We start from the raw sequence: 27,758 nt of genomic DNA on the forward strand, positions 1-27,758 counted from the left end.
ACCACCAACAAAGTCAGAAGAGCACTTCTAAAGGTCTAATGAGTAATAAACCCACATATGGAAATAAGTTCAGCCCTAGCAGTTACAATAATGAGACGCTGTTTTCACTAATTAGATTAGATCTGACAGTATTCACACAAGCCAGTGTTCAAAGGTCCCTGCAACCCGTCCTCTCACACTGACAGTAGGTAGTGTTCCAGGGCTCACTAAAGCCCTTGCTGCCATTTCAGCATCACCTCAAATTGGCCCACATCAAGGGATTCTCTCCCTCCTACCATTAGCCGCAACCCCCACCCATCTCTGGGAGAAAAATTTAACCACCCCACCCCCCAAAAAAAAAATCACATTGAAAAAAAGTTTATTTAAAAAAGTTCTAGCAGCAAGAACAGTAACAAAACAAAAAGAGAGACGGACAAACAAAACAAGAAGGAGGTTGTGTCCTATGGGACTTGTCTCCACTCTTTAATCGAGTTCTTTATACCGAGCAAACATGACTCTTCGCACAGCATCTCGGTAAGTCTCATTGGACTGTCTCTTGCTGGTTCTTCCTGGAGTTCCCACATTGGGACCCCTCATCCGACTTTCAGTCTGTAGAACAAAGACAAACATTGAAGTGGGCTCTGTAAATTAATTAGCTTCAGGGCTGGTCTTTAATATTTCTGGACTAGTAAGGAGAGCAAGATTTAGGAGAATTTTTAAAGAATGCTTAATTAATAAACACTCAAGGTGAATAAGAAGGATGGTGACACCATGACTTCAGGATTCAACATCAGAAATATGAGAAGCCAACCTCTTATACTTGACATTTTCAGACGGGGACTAAGACAACACAAAATGTGCACTGTTCCCTTGTATCACCTTTTCTATCTTCTTTTCCTGAAACATGAGGGGTGAGGCCCTTCATGAGAACCAGGACTAACATCATGCTCCTCAAATTTTAGCCATCAAAAACCTCTGATGACAATTCATCTCTGAGATGCCTTTGTACCTTTTATTGCTGGTTCCCTGGTTCTTTTCACCAAATTATTCTTCACTCTCAAATGGCCTGATTCCCACGCTGCCCCATGTCTTACTCTTTGTAACAGTAAAAAGAGCCCCATTCAGACTTCTCTCTCTGCTTCCCATTGCTAATCAAACTGCGAAGAGCCTAGCATGCCTAGCTATAACCTAGTTATCAAGACTGACAGGCTTCTCAGCTCTCAAGTTCTTTGCCAGCGGTGGAGAAAGCCCATCTAATAGGCTGGGACATAGTTGTGGGCCACAGAATGAGAGGAAAGCTAAGTATACACCAGGTTCATGATACCCCTAACAAGACGGAAACCATTTCACCTCCTCCGCTGAACCCAATCCTGGATGGCCATATCCGAGGCCTGCCCCCTTCCTCCAGCCAGTGGCCTGTTGGACATAGCCTCCTTTGCTGCTATTGTCGATGCCTTCTTTACCAACAGGTTTACGATCGCTGCAAAAGAAGCATACATACTAAGACACCAGTGATATGCTTGTGAGCCCAATAAAAACCTCTGTCCTCTTGATTCGGATATGCCTCCTCTTAAGAATATTAAACAGTTAAAAAAATAAAAGAGTATTAAACAGTATCTTTCAGTGCTTGCTCTCTACGAAACCAGCTTTGTCCTGGGGATACAGAGACTAAGACCTGACCCTGTCTATGGCAAAGGATGTGAGAAGGATAATATGTCAACAGATGGTTACAGCACACTGAAGAGCTCAGCCATGGATGTGGCAGCAGTAGATATCTATTATGGAAATAAAAAAATCACAAACCTGAAGTGGTATCATCACAAATGAGGAATTCTAACAAAAAGGTATATACCTGAACTGGTTCTCAATGAATGATGAGCTTGTGAGCTAGAAAAAGCATGGGAGGAAAGGAGAACACAAGCACGGAGAAGTGAAAGAGGAGTGGTAGGAGTTGACCAAAGGCTGCTTGAGCCAGACTATGAAAAGCCATGAACATCATGCTAAATCATGACCTTTTTCCCCAGAGGCATGTTCTGTCCTGGCTACCAGTTCTTTCACTTACCAATGAAGAGACCTGCTCAAATTTCACTACATCAACACCCTACTTAAAATCATTTCATAACCTCCTAGTGCCCTAAGACAAAATCTTAAGTAAGGTGTTCAAAGAGCATGAACTTCATGAACTGGACTGAGCCAGCCTCATCTCCTTGTCACTCAACCACATTTTCCCAGTATTCAGCTCATCAGGCTATGTACAACTTCTCAAATGCATCACGACTTCTCTCTCTTTCATCCATGAAACATGCAGTTCCCTGCAACTGAAATGCCTCCCCCTTCCTCACCGGATTTCTGTGTCTGCCCTATGAGACAAAATACCACTGAAGCCTTCCTTATTCTGTGTTCAGACAGCCAAAGATAATATTTATCTTATCCCCCTGAATATTCCTTGCACTCGGTACAGTATCTGTACACAGTGGGCTATCAGAAAATTTTATAACTCTGGACTCAAAACTTGGGAGCTCTCTAACCATAAACAAGCACAGGAAGCTACAGATTATGTAACACCAACCAACCACTTATTCAGCACTTATGTAGCAACCCATTCCAGTATTCTTGTCCGGATAATTCCATAGACAGAGGAACCTGGCCAGCTACAGTCCATGGGGTTGCAAAGAGTCGGACATGATTGAGCAACTAGCACACATACACGTGAGAATGGAGGTTCCCTGTAGAAAAAGTGCAAGAGTGTGACATTCTTATCAGGTTAATAAAGAGATACAGCACTACTGATGAGAAAAGAAAGGGTTCCCAACCACAGCCACTCCAGCCCTGGTTTTGAGCAGCTAAGCAGCCAATGATTCCTTCATGCAAACATATATACTGCCTGTGTTAAGACAGGTGGTCAAAAGACTGGGGTGAACCTCATGCTCAAGAGTTCAGACAGAACCTGTTCCCGATAACCTCACTATCTGAGATTAGAAAAAGGCAGCAAGTCGGAGAAAGAGATCACTAGGCCTTGAGGTGCAGGCTGAGTGAAGAGTTTCTAGTTTACCTGTCAGTTTCCCTGGAGTATTTAATGCGTTTCCTTTCTGGAGAATCCAAAGACTGGAGCTTTTCCCTGCGATCATTTCCTTTTTCTTTAAACCTTCCCTGTTGGTAAGGAGAAGAACAGATCTGAGATTTCCATCTGAGGGGGTGGGGGAGTGGGAAAGTTTCACTTTATTCTGGGTATTTCTTATAACCAGAAGGGAATTCAACTGGTAACTCCTGGAATCTCTCACTTTAAACATTCGTGAGAAAGTAGTGGCTTCTCTTAATGGTAAATTTGCAAATAGGTTATCTTCCCCTCCTCTGAGAAAAAGATAGCCTCCACAAATGGATTCCTAACAATCACATAAGACCCGTCATAGGCCGGTAAAGCCTGTAGCTGCCTAAGTGAGTCTGCCTAATTGTGTGGTCTAAATAGCAAGTCCATTTAGCTCTCAGACTAAGCTACTTCCTCCAACTTGGCTTTTAACCATAAAAGATGCTATTTCAGCAGCCCGGGCCAACATTCTTTCATTGATTTTAAAAGCTGGGCAAGAAAGAGGAGTGTTATTTGATCTACCCCGAGACCCTAACATTACTTTTGAAGAAACAAATTTTATTAAAGTACAATTTATAAATAAAAAAATGCAACCACTTTAATGTAGTTTGATGAGTTTTGAAAAATGTACACACCATCTTTTGGGGCTTCTTTGTTCTCTATCTTCAGCACAGCCTGCATATGTTACACCAGAAAACTAAAAGAGTTGGGGTCAAGGGGCTAACATGCCACCAAATCTTACCTCCCGTTCTCTCCTCTCCAGATAGGCTAACTCCTGCTCAGACTGTTTTATCTTCCGGTGGATTTCCAGGTTTTGCTGAGAAGAGAAGGAGTTCTTTGAGTGTAGGTCTAAAAAAAGAGTGGTCCAAGCAATGCCTCTAGGCCTTTTCTGATAGCTGTGTTAGGACTGTGGCTCCTTTCACCAGCCAACTCTCCTAAGTGATCACTGTACTACGCAAGCAGCATCCCCTAAATCTTGCATTAACCTCACCAATGGGAACCCATGTTCTGACACAAAGATTAGTTCCATGTTGTGGCACAAGGCAGAATTTTATCCTACTTCTCCCCAAAATGTAGAAGACATAAACCTGGTTTCTATCTCTTTATCCAAGGTAAAAATGGGAGAGGGGACTCTGAAGACACCACTGAAGAAAACCAAATACCCACATGTTCTGCCTACCACCACCATCACCAGCCATTCTCAGACTGTAGTCACTCTTTCAAGCCCAGAGAGAAACATGAAAAGGAACTCCAAGGACACAAAACAACAGATTGCTCTGAGAGTCCTGTACTCCTTGAGGGTACCCCACTCCTCATGAGTGGCTTCACTACACAATGCCCTCTGGAATATATAAGAAACTTAAGGTGTCTACATGAAGATATGGCAGAATGTGACTCACCTTTCGAGAAAACTGCACCCTGTCAGAGCTAGATGGAACCAGGTAAAGCCACCAATATTAGAGAAGTAAAGGGCTTTATCTGAAGACCAACTGTGAAGTTAACAGTAGAGCTAAGATGAGAAACCCAGCAAGTGAGTGTCCTTTTCCATGACCCCTGCTCCTCCTGACTTCAGCACAGCCTCCATCCTTGGTGCCTCAACCCCAGCCATGCTGCTTGCCTTGTGTCTACACACTAAAGTTTTCTGAAGCTGGGCACAGTCTTAATGCAGAGCGACTCATGAACAAAAAGGTGGAAAAACAACTCATTTTTGAATTAGACTGATTTAATTAGAGAAGCTGGAGGAAGAGACAGGGTGAGAAGGACAGCATAAGCTTCTTCATTTACTGTAATGATCAATGATGACAGTCAAAGTTCAGAAGGTCAGGGCCCGTTCCCTAATACCTTGTGCAGATCTGAAAGCTGCTGGTGTTTGATTAAAACTTCTTTATTGGGAAACTGTCTTCTGCAGAGCAGGCAAGCCAGTTTATTCCAGTCAGTGAGCTTGTCTTCTTCATTCTCCTTCTTGGTCAGCTCCTCCCGCTGTGGGGGCTGTGCTGTGCGGGGCTGTGGAGGAGGGGTCTGCTCCTCCTCCTCTTCCTCCTCATAGTCACTGTCTCCTCCATATTCACCCAGGAGGCCGATCAGAGGGTTTACCACCTTAGGCTAGAAGGAGAAGGCCAGGGATTAACACAAACTCAACCTGTATCTGGGGCCTGTTTTCTAGATATTCTGATATGGGCATGTCATTTCTTCTCTTCTGGTTTGGATAATGAACTGGGTTCAAAACAGGCCCATTGACCACACTGTTCATTTTCCAGATGGAGGCAACATGGCTTGAACTTGATTTTTCTCCTTGTCCACTGAGATAAGCCAGAAATGTTCCCTTAGAAGTTATGCTAGCAATAGAAGAGTGATGAGAAGAAGAGAAATGGAAACTCACATAGCCCTCAAAGAGTTTAAAAGTTACAAATTACTTTTAAAGAGACAGAGATAGCAGTCATTTCCAAGTCATTGTAACCCATGGAGAAAAGACAGCTTTCATCCAGGCCACAGAAACCCCTACAGCAAGAGAGATTTAGAAGAAGGACTATAACTAACTAAAGGATAAAGACCCAGGTAAACAGATCCAGCTCCTGAATCAACAATGTAGAGCAGCAAAAAGTATTTATCATGAGTTTATATAAAATGTTAAATAGTGACGCATGATCATTGGCCTAGCATCAAAATAACTTTTGATTACCTTGAGACTATCCCTTTTAAGGCATCTGAAAAATGGGTACCAGTGTTAGCCTTGTTCACTCTGGCAGGCAAACGATAAAAATGACATATGCATGCACTTGACATCTAAGATGTTTTCATGCTGCATCAAAAAGTAGAAAACATTAGGGCCAGGAAAATATGTTTCCTTGGTCATTTAGAAGAGAAGAATTAACAAAATCAAGATGCTAACTTAAAAATGGCTGGCATTCTCTGGTCTGGTAGGAACGGCACAAGGTAGAGAGTAAAAGGACAAATAACGGCCTCTGAGTCTCAAGGAACACTCCTATTAACAGACAGGAAAATTCACCTCATGTTTATACTCAAGAGGAGTCCTTGTCTGTGAGACACAGAGAACTACAGGACCAATACCGAAGTGAGTCATCAACCTTTGAACTTTCTTTCCCATTCGCAATCAGCCCCAGCCCTAGCCCAGCACATCAGCTTAGCCTTACTGGTGGAGGACTCTCTTCCTTCTTCACAGTGGGAGGCAGAGGCTTCTTAAACACATCTTCTGGGGGAGCTGTCCCCTCACTGGCATTTTCCTGAAACTGACCAAAATCCCAGGTAATTTGTATATGATACTCATAAAAGCTGGGTTTAGAGTTCACCTGTTGAAATGAGTCTGATTTTCCAAACTTCTTAATTTGTGAAATATCTGTGATATTACTATAGTGATTCCAAAATAAAAAAAAAGGTTTAAACACATTCCATTTAGTATATATTGAGTGATTACTCTATGTCAGGCACCAGATAGTACATTTATATACATTATCTCCTTCAGCCTTTACTACAATTCTATCTAGAAAGATACATGCATTTAGTGTGTACCGTGGCAAAAAGGATTCACAAGTCCTCTTACCCTCGTGACTCCTCGGTCTTTTTTCTCCTTGCTGTCTCTTTTAGATGTTTCCTTCTTGCTACTTGACTTTCCTTGACTGCTGGGTTTCTTCTCCTTGATATCTTCTTCCTCAGGGGACCCAGGATCCTGGGGTACATAGACTTCTTGCTGCAAAACAGTTAAGTCTATAGAACATTTCACTTTCCCAGAAATTCCAGGTCTAAGGAGCACAGGTCTCTTCTGAGGGAAAGAAACAGCTTTCTCCCTCTTGCCTAAGAGGAGAACATATCAAACAACCTAAAAACCCATTCCAGGGGTCAAGAGGTAACCAGACCACTCACTGTCCATTTTTCCCAAGAGCAGCACTGTTCTCGCCTGTAATGTCACAAGGCATTGATTTTTTTATATACATAACAGTTAACATGAAGATTACCATCTTTAAAATCCACCTACATAATTTTAACTCAATATAAAACCTGGACATTTAAAAACACCCCCCCACACACAAAAAAAAACCAAAACAAAACATACACACCAAAATAAGGACTTCCCTTGTGGTCCAGTAGTTAAGAATGCCTGCCAATGCAGGGGACAAGGGTTCCATTCTTGGCTTAAGAAGATCCCACATGCTGCAGAGCAACTAAATCCATGCACCACAACTACTAAGCCCATGATCTACAGCCTGTGAGCTGTAACTGCTGAAGCCCCATGCCTAGAGCCTATGCTCGGCAACAAGAGAAGCCACTGCAATGAGAAGCCCACTCGCTGCAACGAAGTGTAGTTGTAGTCCCCACTCACCACAACTAGAGAAAAGCCCGTGCAGCAATGAAGACCCAGCACAGCCAAAAATAAATAAATAAATCTTTTTAAAAATAAATAAATAAATAAGAATCATTTACAAAATAACAAAGCCCCAAACTCACCTGTGTATTGGGGTCATAATAAGTTCCTGCCAAGGGGTCATAATAGTAGCCAGTAGCAGAATCATATATGTAGCAGTCAGATGAAGCTAGAGGGAATAAAACCAGAGCCAGTGTTAGCCCCTGTCCAAAGAAGCCCTTGCTGGGGACTCATCAAGAACAATCTAAGAAGGAGGCCGGCCAACCTGAAAACCTGTAAATGGAGCTCTCTGAGTGAGCACCCCTTGTCTCTTGCCAACTTTGTGACCATCAAGATTTCAATTAATGGCAATCAAACCAGAAAGAACAATAGAAATAAGACAGAGGTCACTCACACTGTTGTCCTTGTCGATTTACATCGGAAGACCAGTCTGAATTTCTGCCACCTCCCCGCCTATCTCGGAAATATTTTTTACCCTATCACAGAAAAACAAGTTAAAATTATGGAACTTCGGGTAGGCATTTACCTTAACAATCACCCACTACAGTGAACTGAAGATCACTTTTTCAGTCACTTGAGGATCTTAACAAAGCACTCCCCAACTGCTGAAGCCTACCTGATAGTAGTGCATATGGTCAGAATGGTCCCCAGAATCATTTCTGCAACAAACAACACAACATGTCTTGAGCCTGCTACCAAAAGCCACTTGAGGGGTGCCCAACCCTAACAGATCTGCTGAGAAACTCTATTCCTCCCGTGGCATGGAAAGGAATCAACCCAGACAGCAGCAGGTCTGGTGATGCAGAGACTCCCGAAGGGAGAAGCAGCGGGACTCCTGTATAACTATCTGCTGGAGGAAAACAGCAGTTGAGTTGAGGGTACCAGAACAGAGCTGCCCCCTCCCTGTAAGCCTGCCTCTCTGATGCTGCCACTTCCCAGTTACCACTTCTGGGTCAAGATGAGTGAAGGAGTAAAGAAGAATAAGATTTCCCAGCACTGTGGGGGTATGAACAAAGTCAAGACAGCATTTTCTTAGGATTCCAGGGAGCAAGGATATATTGCAATTTTTTTTTGCACATCCAAGGCTGTACCATCACCTGGGGCCCAAAGATACTGGAAAGTTAAGAGGGGAAAAAACTAAAGTACTCAGTACTACTATTTAAAAGGAAAAAAAAAAAAATCTAGGGAAAGAACAAGGCAAGCTATAGAAAAAGAAAATATACATGTGTATCTGAAGCCAACTCACACTGGGAAAGCAAGCTTTACTATCTGTATCTCCAGTCAGAGGTAAGAGCTGCCTCCCAAACATCTGACTGGGATAACACAAAGGAGTCCCACCCCTCTGCTTTACCTTCGTTTTCCAGTGGCCAGGTTTACAGCTACCATTTTCCCAGCAATGCTAAATGGTGGATCAAGGTTCTGCAAGATCTTCACTACTCGAAGAGCTTCCTGGGGAAACAAAGACTCATTTGAACCCAAAGAGAGAAAAGGACATGTCCTGTGAAAGAAAACTGAACATGGATTTTCCTTCTCAAAAAAAAAAAAAAAACAACTTTATTAAACATTATGTTCTGGTCATAATTATAATACTAAGAGCACACTGGCAAAAATAAGCAACTCTCAATGAATCGTTGATCAGAATAATGGTCAGTGTAGGCATCAGTTCTTAGTATCAATTTCAAAAGTTCAAATCCTCTTCTTTTAGTCTGCAACTGTCACTGCATCAGATTCAGTTTACAAAGTCTCTTGTGATTTTTGAGCACAAAACATAATTTTCATTGCTACCCTTGCATTACTTACATGGAAAAGGGCCCCACAACTAGAAATTCAAGGCACAAGAATCTATTAAAGCAACACTTTGAGGAAAAATGGCGAATGTTCTGTTACCATCAAACATAAAACTGTGATTGGTCAAAATGATTTTAAGAAATTAGAAAACTCAACAAAATCTTGAAAAGGTTCAGTACTCAGATTTGCCAAGTGACCAAGCTGTCACTTTATTTTAACTGGAAACTGAAATGTCACCAGACAAAAAATGGACCTGGAAAGCCACTCAGAGTTCCAACTTTCAAGGGCAGTCACTTCACCTGAATGAGCCAAAGGAAACAATAAGAGGGGTTATGGTACCAAGTGGCACATGACAATTCTAAGGATCAAGTCCTTCAAACCTTCCTGAGGTTTCCATAGCCAGTTGTTCCTAGGCCATCCTGGGGTGAAAGAAGAGGGTGAGGGGCCTGGGGGATGGGGATGGGGGTGATGGACAACTGCAACTCACTGCGTGGGAATCCAGGTCAATAAAGCCATAGGTGTGGCCCATGTGGCCCGTTCTGTTCTTGATGATACGGATGTTGGCAGTAGTAAGGCGGACGTAGGGCTCCAGTACTTCCACTATCACCTCAGGTGGAGTGGAACGATAGATGCGTTTTAGCATGATTGCTGAACAAACCAAGCACAAATGGGAGAGGAAAAAGGAAAGAGAGAGAAAGGTTTACAATTTTGAAGTCTTCAGAGTTTGAGTGTATTTTTTTTTTAATACTGCAGATGTTACCCTGCTCTACCAAAGGTGATTCTATAACAAATACTTCACACTTTTCTTCACAATACTTAGAAATCTAAAGTTATGCCTTATTGCATTTGAATAGCAACTTGCTAGTTGGAGGATATAGATTCTGTCAGCGAGGCCTGCAAAAAACAATAGCGTCTACAATCAGGTTGAGCTCTTCTACTAGGGTGTAGGAAGTCACAGTACAGGTCATCTATGCTCCAACCGTGGTGGTCACAGACTGGTACATGCCCTGACAAACCACTTACTTTTACTTTCCCCATCCTGGCGTGTCTCCCCAGACCATGGGTCCTTCTCTCGGTCTCTTCGGAAGGTGAGCCCTTCCCTTCGAGGAGGCAGATACCTTTCTGATTCTCTCTTTTGATGTCCCAAGCGTGGTTCTTGTCCTTCTTCCCTCTTCTTGGGTTCAGATTCCTTATCAGCTGACCTTGAGGGTTGGCTGGCTTGTTTTTCTGATAGTGCTGGTATGGATGTTTTCTGAGGCTGAGGGTAGGTTACTAATTCTTGCTTGGCTTCTGTCATTAGATGAACAGAAATAGAAAGAGAATCTCCAACAGGTTTTAATCCCCCAAACACTACTCTTGTGATTTCTCCTTACTTGCCAACAAATACTCACACTAGAATGTTTTATTTTTGTTTTTTTTGGCCACACTGAACAATATGTGGGATCTTATTTCCCTGACCAGGGATTGAACCTGTGCCCCTGGCAGTGGAAGCTCAGAGTCTTAACCACTATACTGCCAGAGAACTGGCTTATATCCTGCAAGCTGTATGGCTTGCAGGATCTTAGTTCCCTACCCAGGGACTGAACCTGGACCAAGACAGTAAAAGTGCCGAGTCTTAGCCACTGGTCCACCAGAAAATTCCCTGGAATATTTTTCAAAGTAAAAAAAAACAAAAAACAAAAAACAACCAACAGCAACAAACCTACAAAAAAGTCCTCTGACAAACTTTAAGCAGAAAGGCTAATAAGACAGTAAATTGAACAGTTTACAGAAGAAACTTAAGTATTTAAAAAATTTAATCTTATGAGTGAGTTTTTTATCACTTCCCCAACATTTACATCTTTCATGAGATCCTGAACTTTACTATTATACCACTAATAAGAACAGATCTGAGGACAAAATTATTAAACATATGGTCTTTCTAGGAGTTTGCTAGAAACATTTACATCAAATGTGTTATGCCTAGGAGTCTTTCTTTTTCCAGTGTTACAGTGCTAAAATAGCTGCTCAAATTCTGCAACACTAGACACCCTAGTCTTCTGCAAAAGTAAGAAGAGACCTACCTGTACAAGGCTCATTTACATGCCAATAACTATAACAGGTAAACGCCCTTCAAAATATAAGTGATTCATTTCAAATCTCTTTCTATATCAGGATAATGTGTCCAGTTAATTGGGGGCATTTTTTTTTAAAACAATTAATTCATTCTTAAGGGAAGTCATGTGGCTCAAAGAGACATTCTGCGGGAGCAGTGTAGAGATTACTTAACAGTGGTGACAGGCGACTAGTGAATGCCTGCCACGTATGTTTCTAGCTTAAAGCTGTTTCAGCCATCTTAGTGGTATGGTGCTCAAGGGTTTATATAAACCATTTATTCATTTGTTAGAACAGACTGAAAAGATGACTTTCTGGAGGGAAAACACAATTTTGCCTAACTGGAGTAATACAACAAGTCTCCCACCTGTCGATAGGAAAGTTATTTACTCACCTTGCCACGTGACAGTTTGGTCTCTAGAGCATATACAGCCTCCCCACAAAGATTTTCAAAATACCTACTTCGCACCCCTCACTCGAGAGAGAATCTCCACTTACAGGCCAAAAGCCCAGCTAAAAAATTCCTTGGAGGCACACTAAAGTCTAACCTTGGAACAAACAGATCTTTTAGAAGACTACCAGGATCCCAGCACTGAAGTGTATTTTACTGTCAGATACTAGCTTTCCTTACAGGATAATATCAGAAAGAGGCACATAACAGTCATTGTTATAGGACTACTGTTACAGATCCCTTTGACAGACTGTTAAGGTTGTTTACCTAGAGGTTCTCAGCAAAAATTAACTTTAAAACCAAGTCACTGAGAAGCTGGTAGGTTTATCACTCTATAAAAATAACACATTCCCTCAATCCTAATTTTGTCTTGTTTATACTTTTACTGTTACTTTAAGGAATGTTTTTGTGTTAAGATCCTCAAATGTTTAGAATATAAACGAGAAAACAATAACAATAGCAAATTATCCCCAATTGAAGAAGTGGGGGTGGGGGGTCACATGGACTAATGCCATGTAGACTCTTCCTCAACCTAATATCCTTAAACTGTAACAATATTCTAAGTAACAATGCTGCTGACCTCTGGTCAGCTGCCCAGGCTAAGTAGCCCATAACCCATCTCCTGCCCTTGGCAGAACTCTGAGACCCAAAACTATTTACTAACAGGTCACACAAAGTTAGCTATCACATTGTACTTTTAAGAATTTTACAGATGAACTTGTATTTAGGGATGATCACTCTTTAAAGCCAAGGAAAGCAGGAAATCTGTCATGTTCAGTGTAAAAAATAATAACTACCACCTCCGCCTCTACTACCACTCACCTTCCCTTGGGCACTTGCAAAATGAACATGAAGATCGGTGTCCACCAGTGCTGGCCTTACACTGCACGGGAAAAGAAAATAATTCAATTTGACAAAAAAAAAAAAAATTAACCATATATATATATCTAACACAGTGACAACTGCCAAAAATGAAAGAAATAAGCCATATCCCAGATTCCCATAAAACCTAACCAGTCTGATATCCTCTACTCATCAGAGCTGGCTGGCACAGAATCCAGTGAGCTGCTGTCTGAGAGCTGCCTCTAGCAGGGTATCTGGCTGGACCTTTGAACAGCCCCAAATACCTTTGCTCTGGACAAAGATTTCTCTCGGAAGTAAACTTAACTAAGGAAACTGGACTATTAAGTGGTTTATAGGAGATTCTGCCCTAAAGCTGTGACTGCTCAGCCTGCATCCCAAAATCTGATTCTGAACTGGTTATGATGGCCCGATTCAGGCTTGGTTGGAACCGAGAAGAATTCAGTGATCAATTCCTTTCTCAAACACTGATCTTAAAAAGGGCATGGAAGGAGGAGGAAGATCCATAGGTAGCGCCTCTGGTAGCTGTTCTGAGGATGTTAGAAGTGTTACAGAGCATTTACATTGTATTATCTACTATACGTAATCTAGAGATGATTTTAAAGTATATGAGGGAATGTGCCTAGGTTATATGCAAATACAAAATCATTTTAATAAGGGACTTGAGCATCTGTGAATTTTGATACCAAAATATAGGGGAACCTACTCCCTATAGATACCGTGGGAAGATTGTACAGCAGAGCTTTAAGTGGGGGAGTTATGATCCTAACCTAGGTAGCTATAGTTTTAGACACCATAAAATTGGTCAGTTTGGGCTGCTGTCTATGGGGTCGCACAGAGTCAGACACGACTGAAGCGACTAAGCAGCAGCAGCAGCAAGTGTTCAATTCAAGGATTTCTAGTACATCTATAGTAAGATCATCACCAAAATTTAACTTTAGAACATTTTCTTCATCTCCCAAAGAAAAACCTAGTGTAGTCATCTTCCATTCTTACCTTTAGTCCCACAGAATTGATCTTTTGTGTCTGGCATAGTATTTTTAAGTTCATTCATGCTGCAGCACTGATCAGTACTTCATTCCTTTTTATTGCCAAATTGTATTCCACTGTATGGTTATACTACATTTAGTTTATCCATTCATCAACTGATAGGCATTAAGGCTGCTTCCACTTCTTGGCTATTATGACTACTACTGCTATGAATTTTTTTTAGAAGTCAGTGCATTTCACATCAGGCCAAAGATTCCATATGCAGGACTGGCAGTTCAACCCTTCCAGAGAAGCACAGAAATTACAAAATACCCCTGAAACAGCTAAAGGAGTGGCCTGATGTTTTAGGGGACAATCTAACCAAGCCATTCTGCTCTTTCAAGTAACATCCTTGGCAACAGTTGTATAATTCTGACATCAGATACCAACATCTTTTTTTTTTGCTGGTTAACAGAAAACAGTTCAAAAATTTCTCTTTAATGCTAGCTCCCTCCAGCTCTGATTATAATAAACAATACATGTGCATTATAACTAATTATGGAAAGAGATGGGGGAAAATCACTCATAATTCCAAGATGTAGAGACAATCACTATATAAATGCAAAATGTTCTCAAAATTCTAATGGCCTTTTTGCAGAAATGGAAAAGATGATCTTCAAATTTATACAAAAGTGTAAAGAGACATTGAGTAGCCAAGACAAGGAAAAGAACAAAACTGAAGGACTCACACTTTGCAACTGCCAAAACTTATATAGAGCTGCAATAATCAAAACAATGTGGTACAGCATGAGGACAGACATATAGATCAACAGAATAAAACTGACAGTCTATATAACTAAATCTATATATCTATGGGCAAATTATTTCCAATAAGAGTACCAGAACTATTCAATGGGGAAATAATAGTTAACTCAATAAATGGTTCACAGAAAACCGAATATCCACATTCCAAAGAAGATAGACCCTTACTTCATATCCTGAACAAAAATTAACTCAAAATAGATCAAAGGTCTAAATATATTTAAAAGCCAAAACTATCAAATCCTTAGAAGAAAACATAAGGATACATCTTCAAGACCTTGGCTTTAACAATACTTTCATGATACCAAAGGGCAAGCAACAAAAGAAAAAAAAAAAATAGATGAAATGGATTTTATCAAAATTAAAACTCTGTATATCAAAGGATACTATCAAGAAAGTAACACACAGTAACAACACACACAATGGGAGAAAATATTTGCAAATCCCCTATCTGACCCCGGTTCGATTCCTGGGCCGGGAAGAATCCCTGGAGAAGGAAACGGCAACCCACTCCAGTATTCCTGCCTCGAGAATCCCAAGGACAGAGGAGCCTGGTGGGCTATAGTCAATGGGGTCACAAGAGTCAGACACAACTTAGTGACCTAAACGACCATATCTGATAAAGGATTAACATCCAGAATATATAAATAAAGAACTCTTACAACCTTTTTTTTTGCAGGGGGACCCACAGCGCACAGTTTGTGGCTTATAAGTTCCCTGACCAGGGACTGAATTTGGGTCATCACAGTGAAAGTGCTGAGTCCTAACCACTGGACCACCAAGGAATTGCCAAGAAGAACTCTTACAACTTAACAAAAAGACAAACAACCTACTTAAAAATGGGCAGAAGACTTGAATACACATTTTTCCAAAACAGATACACAAGTGGCAACAAACACAAGAAAAGATGCTCAACATCACTAGTCATTAGGGAACTGCAAATCAGCATCACGATCATGAAGATGAAATACTATTTCACACCCACTAGTGGTTGTTAAATAGTTTGATGACTACTACCAAAAAAAAGGTGGGGGGGCATTGGGGGGGCAAGAAAATAACAAATGCTGGTAAGGATGTGGAAAAACTGGAACCCTTAAGACACTGTTGATGGGAATGTAAACTGTGCAGCTGCTTTCTATGGAAAAGAGTTTAGTAGTTCCTCAAAGAATTAAAACATGAAAGTACTATATGACCCAACATTTCTGCTCTTGGGCATAAACCTAAAAGAACTGAATACAGGTTTTCAAACAAAAACTTGTACCTGAATATTCATGGTATTCTTATTGTCAATAGCCAAGAAATGGAAACAATGCAAATGTCCATTGCCTGATGAATAAACAAAACGTGGCATATCCATTTATTATTCAGCCATAAAAATAAATGAAATACTGATACACACTATAACATAGATGAACCCTGAAAACATGGTAAGTGAAAGAAGGCAGACAAAGGGTCACATAATACATGGTTCTACTTACGTGAAATGTTCAGAATAGGCACATTCAAAGAGATACAAACAGAATAGTGGTTTCCAGAAACTGAATGAAAGGGGAATGGGGAATGACTATTTAATAGATATGGGGTTTCCTTCAGGGTGAAGAAAAAGTTCTAGAATTAGTGTTGGTGATTGCACTTCACTGTGAAAGTACTGAAGGCTACTGAATTACATGCTTTAAAATGGTTAAAACAGCAAACTTTAATGTTATGTTTAGTTCATCACCATTTAAAAAGTAATTAAATGTCTTTCTAAATTGACAGCTTATGGTATATATCCATGAACTATGAATGCTTTGGTTAATGACAACTATATCTATTTAAATTGTATTTCAAAATGTCAAGCTAAAGCCATTACTTAATTTTATCAAGTTCTACAATACTTTTAGTGAATCTTGGTTCAGAAACTTTATAGACTTTTCAAACTTACTTTTGAAACTAAATAGTGTGATGAAAAATGATAAAATGTTATGTTCACACTCATTTGCAATCAAACTGGACATCTAAAAAGAGTATAGCCTAAAATCTTTAAATATACCATTCAAGAAGAATATGAAGTTAAACAGAGGATAAATACTACGTTACCTTAAGTTCTATATCTTTGCTGCTGCTGCTGCTAAGTCGCTTCAGTCGTGTCCGACTCTGTGCGACCCCATAGACGGCAGCCCACCAGGCTCCCCCGTCTCTGGGATTCTCCAGGCAAGAACACTGGAGTGGGTTGCCATTTCCTTCTCCAATGCAGGAAAGAGAAGAGTGAAAGTGAAGTCTGACTCTTCGCGACCCCATGGACTGCAGCCTACCAGACTCCTCCGTCCATGGGATTTTCCAGGCAAGACTACTGGAGTGGGGTGCCATTGCCTTAACCCCTGAATATTCAAAAAAAATGTATACCTCTCATAGATTCAGCCTCTGTATATAGATTTTTCGAAAGATTAATAAATCCTCTTTAACCTCTCCCAGGAAAGGTAACTGGGGGTAGGCTTTAAATCAAGGGACTGTTTTTCTTTCAGTTCAAAATCAACAAAAACATGGCATATGTCCCTGGGAAAAGGTCTCCATCTACAGGCCTTGAATCCTCTATGGCCACAGGCAGTAGCTGGGATGACCTTGCCCTGATCTCCAGTTCATTTGAAGTGAACCAAGAAAGAAAAACTTTGCCCTCGGCAATGTATAATACACCAGGCACATTCCTGGAAACGTGGAGGAACTATGACGCTGGATCCTTACTTCTAAAGAGAGGAATTCTAGGCACTCACCCATTTGCAGTACCAAAAATCCAGGCTTGGTACATACTCGAGTGTGACCTCTTTGTCATGGATCATTAGAGTTCCCTGTGAAGACAAAGACAGAGCCATCAACATTAACCCTTGGAGAAATGAAGAGACAGGAAGGCACAGAGAGCCTTTCCAGTCCCCCACGCTGAAACATTTTACAAAGAGTGAGCTTATTCATGGACAAAAGAAAATGGCTGTTATAAGCCAGTCTTGGGGCAGTGTCTGCTGGCAGAGCAAGCTTAAGCTTAGGGAAAGGGAGTGGGAGAAGGTGAGATTGGTCTTCGGCCTTGGCTCTTGTGGGTTGGGGGCGCTGTCTTTGGGCAGGTTAGGCCCGGTCTATTCCTCCAGAGGTCATATAATCCCAGCAAGTCCCCCACCTGGCTAGGGAGCTAGCACACTATCAAGAAGCAAACTTCTTCCTTCTCAGCACAGAGGCACAGGAGCCCTCTCAATTTCCTTCTTTGCCATGGCTAACTCAAATCCCTGTGGTAAGGTAGTAAGGGCTCTTCACTTTGGTGCCTGAAAACTTTTTTTTTTGTAATACTGCTGCGTGGCAAAAGCACCAAAAGAAAGAGATACAACACTGAAGACAGGAAGGAAAGAGGACTGTGAAAGCTTCACGGCAGGTCACATCCTTAGAGCAGGAAACTGAGTGGCTGCTGGTGGTGGCGGCGGTGGCGGCAGCGTCACTGCGGCTTGGAGCCTTTGGAGTGAGCTGGCCGTGAGAAGTGAGGAGCAACCACTGGCATATGAACACTTTGGGAAAGTCTGGCACAGGAACAGGTGGGGAAAAGGGGTTCAACAAGCCTGCAGTTACAGAGCTCCTTTGCCTCTGCATTTTGGACAAAACACGAATTCTTTCACACCAAGAAAAATGAAATAAATTTTGTTTAATAATAAACACTAGACAGCAGATAGGTGTTAGAGCAGAGGGAAAAAAAAAAATCTCTGCCTAATGACAAGGGACCCTCACCCACACTTGCAAGTGAACTAACCGAGGATGCGACTCTGGAACTAGCCCCTGCGCTGTGTTCATTCTCCGCCCTCTAGGGTCCTCTGTGTCTCCTCAGACAGGGCTCTGAGTTATACAAGGCATTTCTTTGCAATTGGACCTCAGTTTCTTGCTTGAATCCATACATCTGTCAAATAATGCTTTACCTCTCTGCTTTTCACACCAAAAGAGTCAAGAGAAATACACAGAATAAAATTATTGTCTTGTCAAAACCAAAAAAAAAAAAAAAAACCTGCCCGCCTACCTAGGTCTTAGAATCTAGTCTCTGAGAAACTGTTTTGTGGTTTGCTCTCAAGACCAGAGGATGATGATAACAAAAATTTGCTAACCAACTTGAAGTGCTTACTCAGAGCCAAAGATTAAGTGTGTTGTTATCTTCTTTAACCCCTAAATGATGCCATGATCATTCTCTCCACTTCACAGATGAGGAAACATGCTCAGAGAGGCAAGGTTACCTAGCTCGTCAAAGGCAGAGTCAGATTCACTTCTAGGGCTGTAGGTAAGTGGCTACAGGCTGCATTTGGCAACTCCTGCTCACTCTAAGGGTTAGGTAAGCTGCCCGAGGAGTCAGTCTAGAAAAAAGAGACAGCTGTGTAGACAGGGAGGGTCAGGGGATTATCACTCTGCCAAGCCCTATCATATAGGAGGTTGGTGAAGATGGTATCCTTCCACCCAGAGGCAGTATATCATTTAAGTCACTTAAAAGTATGGACTCTCAGTCAAGTTCCCTAAATTTGTATCCTGCCTCCACTCCATGACATTCAGCAAGGTCCTTAACTTCTCTGAGCTTCAGTTTCCTCTATTTGTAAAGTAGGAATAACAGTATGTATACCTCATAAGGTGGTTATGAAGATGAATTAATTCATGTCAAATGCTTAGCATGGGATATAGTTAGGCTTAATAAGTGTATTTCTCACTTGCTTGTCAGGGGTTAATATTTCACACCCCATTTCAATCTATTGAAAGACTAAGCTTTCATAAGGGCAGGGTCATTGCCTGTCAGAACCTATATTTTTATGACGGCCTTTAGTGTTAGTTTTCAACTGCTGGACCAAATCTGATCAACCAGGCTAAATCTTGCTGGTCTTTTGTTATCAGTACTCAGCCCACTACTTAGTACAGAAATGGAACTTAATAAGCATTTATGGAATGAAAAAAAAGACTTGAATGCATCCAACTATGCCTGGAAGACTGGCATGCTCAGCATATAGTAGCTCTGAAGGAAGATTCTGCTGTCATAGTGCACATCTATACACCCAGTCCATAAAATATGTGGGATGCTATTTGAACAGTGAACAGTGCCATCAGAACAAGGCACTACTGTGAATCGCAGTCAGTTGCAAACTCTGATTTCACCACTTGGAGGCATCACTAGATTCAGGAATTCCTAAGGCAAGGAGCACATTCTACTTCTCAGATAACAAATACAATGTTCCAGGAGCCTCTGAGAACTTGCTGTCAAGGGTAGGGAACTCCCCCTGCTAGGAGTACTCACAGAGGATCAATTGGAGATCACCTTCAATTCATGTTACAAAGGTCATGTATAATTTTTTTTGACTGCACTGCAGAGCTTATAGGATCCTAGTTCCCTGGCCAGGGATTAAACCTGTGCCCACTGCAATGGAAGCACAGAGTTCTAACCACTGGACAACCAGGGAATTCCCCATGCACTGTCTTATTTCTCAGGGTCCTCCATCTACAACTAAGACGGCCCTTTCTTTTCCACCCGCATATGGCTAGATATAAGGCTACCAGAGACCACTGCTAAGGAATACAAAATGGTTGTGAAAGCCATCACTGTTGAAAAACAGCCAACTGTTTGAATAAGAATAAACAGACACAGAAAAAACTTGAATGGTTGACTTATTCCCCAGTTGCTATCATACATCAGCTGCTCAGATATACCAAGCACAGGTGTGACATATACTGTACTCCCCCCATGCCTGTCAGGTCTTTTCCTCAGGTTTCACAGAGTCAATATCTGCCAGTGTCTCCTAGGGAAACAACCTGTGGGGAGTTGGGTAGGATGATTTCATCACTGTTTGGTTGTCCACATTTCATTGTCTATTACCTACCATCTTCATTCACACACTAGAAATTTTATTCATCATTTGAATTAGTGGGATATTTATTAAGGCCTGAAGCAACCCCATGAAGACTACAAGTCTGATTAACCACATCAAGCTCCTAAAGATGTACCACCATATATTTGAAAGTAAAACCAAAGACACCTACCCCCCTTTCTCAGTCGTTGAAGATTAGGCTTAAATTAGATTAAAACCTGCTTGAATCCTCCTAAACCGAAAGCTCTCACTTGACAAAGTCACACAGATGCGTTCCTAAGTGTATCTTAACGTGAAGCTGCAAGGACTGAGAGATAATTAAACTTCTGAACAGCAAAGCGAGTCCTTGCTCTCCACCTCAGGGACAACCATACTCTGTGCCTGAGGGCTGCTAAATTCAACATGCACATTTCCATTTCCCTTTTCATCTGCTGCTTTTGGAGACTTGATAACTCCATTTTGTGACCTGTGAAAAGAACTTGGGTCAGAGAATTGAGACTCTACCTTAAGTTTTAGCTGGTTTATAACCAAGCCCAAGGATTCTTACGGTACTAGGGGGTACAGGAGAAAATGGAAACAAAAGAAAATTTCTGGCAGCAGCTCTGCATCTTTGTTGAAGATCTCCCACAAGCACAGTCACAGTTCTACTTTGTACTGAGAATACAGCTGCTGTGTGACATAACAGGTCATCCCATTCAAGAACGGAGAGAGACAGGCAGGATCAAGGGCAGGGGGAAAGTATGTGAGCCTTGTGAATACAACTTACACTGAAAACTCAGCAAGCCCTCTTTGTAGATTTGTGCTTCTTCCAAGCACAGGATGGGAGAATCAGGTTACTGATGGCTGAAAACTGGTACTATCAGAGATAGGAATCTTTATTCACAAAGCAATTACAGTTTACAAAGGCATTCTTCATGAACGTCATCTTGATCGATCCTTGCAAATAGGGGATATATAAAATCTATTTCCACGTGGGAAAGTATGACTGAGATACACAGAACAACTTGTTCAGGATTATAGAGCTAGTTAGCAATATACATGGGACTGAACAGCAGATTTTCTTTTCACCATCTTGCTTTTCTTTGTTTTTAAACTTCCCGAGTGTCAGCTAACTTGTAACACTTGCCACACCACCGAGGTGGCTTCTGATGAAAAAGCGCACAAGCGAACGTCTAAAGAAATTCACAGGCGATGGCACCATAGGAATTTTTAGAGAAACTGTCACAAAGATCCTGATAGTGTTGCCAGTCCTCCAAACTGGCCTGCTCAAGGTATTCTTAATGTGCTTAAAGCACCTACGATTACTTTAGGTGCTGTATCTAAGACAAAGATGGCTGCTAACTGGTACACTACAGGGAATTTCAATGACAACAATCAAATGGATGGGCAGAAAGAATAAACCAGTAGGAACAAAATAACAGGCTTAACACAGATGTACAGTCGTCTCTTGATAACCACGGAAGACTGGTTCTGGGACCCCACGGATACCATAATCCAAAGATGCTGCAGTCTGGCACAAATGGTGTAGTAGAGCTGGCCCTCTGTGTCTATGGATGCAGATCTGTGCATGTGGAGGGCTGATTATACGTCATTCCCCTCAGTATAAAAGGGAAGCTTTCTGTAGAAATCCTTTGTAAAGCAGCTAGACTCACTCTTTCTGGTACAAGGATATGTAACAGCTCAAACATCTCGTAAAACTAAGTATTCTCAAAGGCCAAAACAAAAATGAGGCAGAAAGAGGAAAAGGACAGGAAGGAAGGAGAGGCCAAGAATCCTGATGAAACTACACAGAATGCTCTGTGACAACCTTAGCTTGGTCCACTGACTCCCAGGTACCCTTTGCTTAGAATGGCCTTTCACCTGACAGGAGCCAACTTGTCCTCTGAGCAAGCACGAGGTGAGGTCCTGAAGGGAACTCCGCTAGAAACAGAATCGAACTTGAGGGTCCAAATAAGACTGAGGAGCAAGGAGACAATGCCCTCTGGGCAGCTACTTATCTTGATATCTTTTCTTGTCCAGATGAAAGCACAGTAAACATGTTTTCTAAAATGCTCCTTAATAACACTATTTTTCTACCTGACCAATTTACCTGTCACTTCCTAAAAGGAAACAACTTGTATCATGCTAAAACTAAAACCTTATATGTGTTCTCTGAAGCCATACAGCTGGCCTGCGTTTCACTGAGCAACCCCCACCAGGCTCAGCCTTGGTGGAAGTAAGGTCTCAAGATGAACTCTGCTCCAGGAACACAACACAGGTCCCAACGACACAGGCATTTGGTGCTGTGAATATGAACTGCCCACTCCACCACCACTCCCTGCCATTCTTTTGTGGATCTTAAAGTGAGATTCTAGCTCCTCTAGAGAACGTCTCTGTCATTGTCAAAGAAAAGCAGTGATCTGCAGTTTTGGAGATGATGTCATAAACTTAGTCCAGGAAGACTTAGGAAGAAATCAACTCATCTACCAGGGAATATATGAGACTCTCCCATTCTGAGTCATCTGAGCAAAAACAAAGAGGCAACGTAAAAACAAACAAATAAATGAAAAATCAAATAAATTAAATGATCAAAACAGCCAAAAGTCTTTTCTTTCCTTGTTAGAAGATGAGGCTCTGTTACTGCCAGGCAGATGAGGCACTCAGCAAATTCCTTCACCACAAAGAAACGATTTACAAGCTCCAGCTAACGGTACTGAGAAAAATCAACAACTACGAACCACTAAGATGCAAATCATTTTTGAAACTTTCAGTTTGTTATAATTTTCCATAGTTTAGAACAATGTTTCAGCCAAAATTTATAAAGACCTCAGTTAAGATTTCTCTGGTTAATCAATTATTAATTTCCAAATAAAGATATGACCTAGATCTTTGTGGAAGAGGACATCAGCTTCGAACATAGCTTACTGATGCTCAGAATTCCTTTCAGAATTCAGGCTTCCATAACCTCCATTTTATTCTTTCATATTCTGAGATAACTACTGTTCTAGTTTCCCTGGCTCTTTTCTTATGGGAAAAGTGGACCCTAAATTCGACATACACTCAAGCTTCACTGTCTAGGTCTCTAAATGGAGTCACTATAGGGGAAGAAAAAGGAAGTTTCTAACATCACTGTAGAAAATATAAAGCTTATTTTGTTTTGTTTTGCTGAATAACATTCAAACCATTTCTCTCATTTCTTTTTCTTTCAGAGCTGACAACTGGAGGTAGCAGAAACAACCAAGAGAGTAGATAAGGCCCACACGTCCTAAGACACTCCACAGGCCACACAGCTGAGCCCACCACAAAAGCCGTACAATGTTCCCCAGGCGTCCCCCAAAGAATCAGCAGCAGCTATTCTTCCGGCCTCACCAATGAAGAGATTATTTCTCCTGGCTCTTTATCTCCAACCTCCCAACCAAGAACCTTAGCTCTCTCAAAAGCAGTCTCTATTAGCCTCTCTGGCTTCAATGTCCTGGGCTCAGACATTTCAGAGAACCCAGCTGACATACTTTCTGCAGAAACAGGGCCTTGAAAAGATGAATAAAATAAAAAGCTGCCAGATTTCTGAACACACACTGTTCAACTGCAGGGAAGCAACCACCCATCATTCTTTATTTCTTAGTCAAAACGCCACAGACCCAGTGCCACACTGACAGAAGCAACAAGACCAACGATGCAAGCTTCAAGTCAGAGAAGGTTCACTGGGACAGGATCCTTCACTCTTTTAGATCTACTCCTTCTCACATGCAAATAACACAGAATTATCAAGCTTCAGCCCCTAATAAAAATAAGGGATGGCTTTTCACATGGAAGATGTGCCCATGTTAAATTGGTCCACACTGAGGAAGCAACATCTGCTGAGCTGTAACGTCATGGCTGCTACTGTAGCAGGTATGTCTAGGAGAGAAGGGAACGATCTCTGCACAGGGCAGAAATCCAGGAGCCTGGGAGGAGACAAAGCCAGGAAGTCTCTAACACTATCCCAGCTAGAGGTACTATCAAGTGCTACAAAGGCACAGCCTCCGGCCATCAAGAAACCCTCCTGCTCAGACCTGTATGCTCTAGAAATCTAACACACACTTAACCTTTGGATGCCTTGAAATATTCTCAAGACCTAAGGATACACCATCTAGTATATTAAAAGGTATTCCTTTTATTTGTTTGACGATCACCAGAATAACCAAGATAAGTGATCATATACATAAAAATTTCTCCTCTTTTTAAGAAAAACTCGGGGAAACATATTAAAAAGGGGAGATTTGAGCAGTGTCAGGAAGCATCCTGAAGTTTACAGCACACAGAAGAGCAGGCATGTCTAGATTTTTTAGGATAGTTCCGACTTTGTGTTTTGTCCTGTCAAAAGGCAATGCACACCAGTTTGAAGTTTAGGAAGGTAGTCAGACATTACAACACAGCTGGCTCCTCTCCAAAATATTTCAGTTCAGTATACTGAGATTATTTGTTCTTGTGGGAAGACTTCTAGAGTTTTACAGATTAAAAATGCCTTTAACCTTTTCCCTACTGCCTCCTCATCCCACAAAATCCGTAGCCAGAACAGGCTATGTTTTCATTATTCAAGAGCAGCTATTTCCTCACAGCAGATGAAATATGGGGGGTTCAGTAGTGAACAAAATCTAGCAATGCTCTCATGAAGATTATTTTTTACGACTATTTTTCAAAGCACGAGAACAACAAACAAGTACCATTTTAAACAAATAAGGAACACATATCTTTACGTGAAATTCTTATCAGGAGAAACACACACTGGAAAGTGTTTTTTATTATTACCAGAAGTGAAGAAAGACAAATGGAGTGAGAAAGTTTATGCTAAGAGGTCAACTGTGTGACATAGTTCATCACATATAAAATGCACTGTGAGCAGCACATACAATGGACAAAGCTGGATGTACCCAGAGAGGAGAAAATGATAAACCACACTTAAGTGAGAGAGCCAGCAATAAGTAAGATCAAGATATATATATAGATAGATAGATAGATATTTTTTTTGATAACATAAGCCTGGCAGAAATGTTAGTGCCTTCAGGGAGGGAGCATTCTATTTCTGCCCTCTATAAATCGTATAGTTTACAAACAATAAGTCATAGAACAACTCATACAGAAAGGCTATACCCAAAGCTGCCTAGTTAAAATATGGTCTTTATCATGCTCTAACTTCTCTAGCTTCTGAATTCAAATATTAGACACTAATATCAACAGGTTTTAGAAAAGGCAGAGGAACCAGAGATCAAACTGCCAACATCCACTGGATCATCGAAAAAGCAAGAGAGTTCCAGAAAAACATCTATTTCTGCTTTAGTGACTATGCCAAAGTCTTTGACTGTGTGGATCACAATAAACTGTGGAAAATTCTGAAAGAGATGGGCATACCAGACCACCTGACCTGCCTCTTGAAAAACCTGTATGCAGGTCAGGAAGCAACAGTTAGAACCGGACATGGAACAACAGACTGGTTCCAAATAGGAAACGGAGTACGTCGAGGCTGTATACTGTCACCCTGCTTATTTAACTTATATGCAGAGTACATCATGAGAAATGCTGGGCTGGAGGAAGCACAAGCTGGAATCAAGATTGCCAGGAGAAATATCAATAACCTCAGATATGCAGATGCTGCTGCTGCTGCTAAGTCGCTTCAGTCGTGTCCGACTCTGTGCGACCCCATAGATGGCAGCCCACCAGGCTCCCCTATCCCTGGGGGAGAACACTGGAGTGGGTTGCCATTTCCTTCTCTGATGCATCAAAGTGAAAAGTGATAGTGAAGTCACTCAGTCGTGTCCGACTCTTAGTGACCCCATGGACTGCAGCCTACCAGGCTCCTCCGTCCATGGGATTTTCCAGGCAAGAGTACTGGAGTGGGGTGCCATTGCCTTCTCCAATATGCAGGTGACACCACCCTTATGGCAGAAAGTGAAGAGGAACTAAAGAGCCTCTTGATGAAAGTGAAAGAGGAGAGTGAAAAAGTTGGCTTAAAGCTCAACATTCAGAAAAATAAGATCATGGCATCTGGTCCCATCACTCCATGGGAAACAGATGGGGAAATAGCGGAAACAGTGACTTTATTTTTCTGGGCTCCAAAATCACTGCAGATGGTGATTGCAGCCATGAAATTAAAAGACGCTTACTCCTTGGAAGGAAGGTTATGACCAACCTAGACAGCATATTAAAAAGCAGAGACATGATTTTGCCGACAAAGGTCTGTCTATAGTCAAGGCTGTGGGTTTTCCAGTAGTCATGTATGGATGTGAGAGTTGGATTATAAAGAAAGCTGAGCACTGAAGAATTGATGCTTTTGAACTGTGGTGTTGGAGAAGACTTTTGAGAGTCCCTTGGACTGCAAGGAGATCCAACCAGTCCATCCTAAAGGACATCAGTCTTGGGTATTCATTGGAAGGTCTGATGCTGAAGCTGAAACTCCAATACTTTGGCCACCTGATGCAAAGAGCTGATTCATTTGAAAAGACCCTGACGCTGGCAAAGATCGAGGGCAGGAGAAGGGGATGACAGGATGAGATGGTTGGACAGCATCACCGACTCAATGGACACAAGTTTGGGTGGGCTCTGGGAGTTGGTGATGGACATAAACCTGGCATGCTGCGGTTTATGGGGTCGCAAAGAGTCGGACAGGACTGAGCAACTGAACTGAACTGAACTGATGCCACAGTGTCTATTTAGCTACTATGTGTCTATTTAGTGTTTATTTAGCTACTATTTAGTGTCTATTTAGCTACTATGTATCTATTTATTTAGCTACTATTTAGTGTCTATTTAGCTACTATGTGTCTATTTAGTGTTTATTTAGCTACTATTTAGTGTCTATTTACCTACTATTTAGACACTAATATCAACACTGTCTATTCCAGTGTCTATTTAGCTACTAGTCCTCAGTCTGTGTGACATTTTAAAAAATACAAAAACAGAAGTGTACATTTTAATATTTTATTTATATATTTTATTATTGTTTAGTATTTTTTATTATTAGGATAATTTTATTATTGGGATAATTATTTTATTAGTAGTATTTTATTATTCATAATTTTGTTATTATTAGGATAAAGTTAGAAAAAATAGGTTTCATACATTACCTAAAAGAATTTGGAATCTGGTTCTTAGCCTGGAAAATTACAAGACTTGGAGTAGTCTCCCAATGCCTATTTGCTTCCTTATTCTTGGAAGCAAATCCTTGATTTTATGGGTACATGGCTGCCTGGAATAAGAACTTTCCCAATCTCCCTGCAGTTACATGAAGCTGTAACTAAATTCGAATAAACTGGAAATAAGCAGAAATAGTACTTGCAGAGTTCAGGAAGCATTCACTCTTGAAGGAGGAACCATGTCCATTCTCGTCCTTTCATCTTTACCACTGGCTGGCAAGTCAAAGTGATGGCCGACGCCCAACGCGCCACCTCGGACAATCAGGTCGCAGCCACACGTTGAGGATGATAGGGTCACACAATGAAAAGAGCCCCAGTTCCTGACGATCATACCACCCTA

The 27,758-nt window shown here is 41.4% G+C and overlaps 1 protein-coding gene across 7 annotated transcripts in view; it reads right to left on the bottom strand.

The window, feature by feature from the left end:
• Positions 1 to 341: 341 nt before the first annotated feature.
• RBM6 (RNA binding motif protein 6) overlaps positions 342 to 27,758 on the bottom strand; it is an 81,133-nt gene continuing 53,716 nt past the window's right edge. For 6 of the 7 annotated variants that reach the window (XM_081525423.1, XM_081525419.1, XM_081525424.1 and 3 more), the window contains 15 exons: positions 17,178 to 17,252; positions 12,598 to 12,658; positions 10,254 to 10,520; positions 9,718 to 9,878; positions 8,794 to 8,891; positions 8,059 to 8,101; positions 7,837 to 7,918; positions 7,526 to 7,611; positions 6,624 to 6,770; positions 6,217 to 6,312; positions 4,907 to 5,167; positions 3,807 to 3,881; positions 3,032 to 3,129; positions 1,330 to 1,459; positions 342 to 588 (listed from right to left, as the gene is read on the bottom strand). In XM_081525423.1, the coding sequence (XP_081381549.1) occupies positions 463 to 588; positions 1,330 to 1,459; positions 3,032 to 3,129; positions 3,807 to 3,881; positions 4,907 to 5,167; positions 6,217 to 6,312; positions 6,624 to 6,770; positions 7,526 to 7,611; positions 7,837 to 7,918; positions 8,059 to 8,101; positions 8,794 to 8,891; positions 9,718 to 9,878; positions 10,254 to 10,520; positions 12,598 to 12,658; positions 17,178 to 17,243 (1,797 nt within the window). In that variant the 5' untranslated portion in view covers positions 17,244 to 17,252 and the 3' untranslated portion in view covers positions 342 to 462. Of the gene's footprint in view, positions 589 to 1,329; positions 1,460 to 3,031; positions 3,130 to 3,806; positions 3,882 to 4,906; positions 5,168 to 6,216; positions 6,313 to 6,623; positions 6,771 to 7,525; positions 7,612 to 7,836; positions 7,919 to 8,058; positions 8,102 to 8,793; positions 8,892 to 9,717; positions 9,879 to 10,253; positions 10,521 to 12,597; positions 12,659 to 17,177; positions 17,253 to 18,190; positions 18,358 to 27,758 lie in introns of those variants that run through there. The other variant, XM_081525425.1, reaches the window with a different exon arrangement.

Source organism: Giraffa tippelskirchi, chromosome 9 (genome assembly GCF_054371585.1).
Source record: "Giraffa tippelskirchi isolate mGirTip1 chromosome 9, T2T-mGirTip1v1.2.pri, whole genome shotgun sequence".
In the NCBI taxonomy this organism is placed as follows: Eukaryota; Metazoa; Chordata; class Mammalia; order Artiodactyla; family Giraffidae; genus Giraffa; species Giraffa tippelskirchi.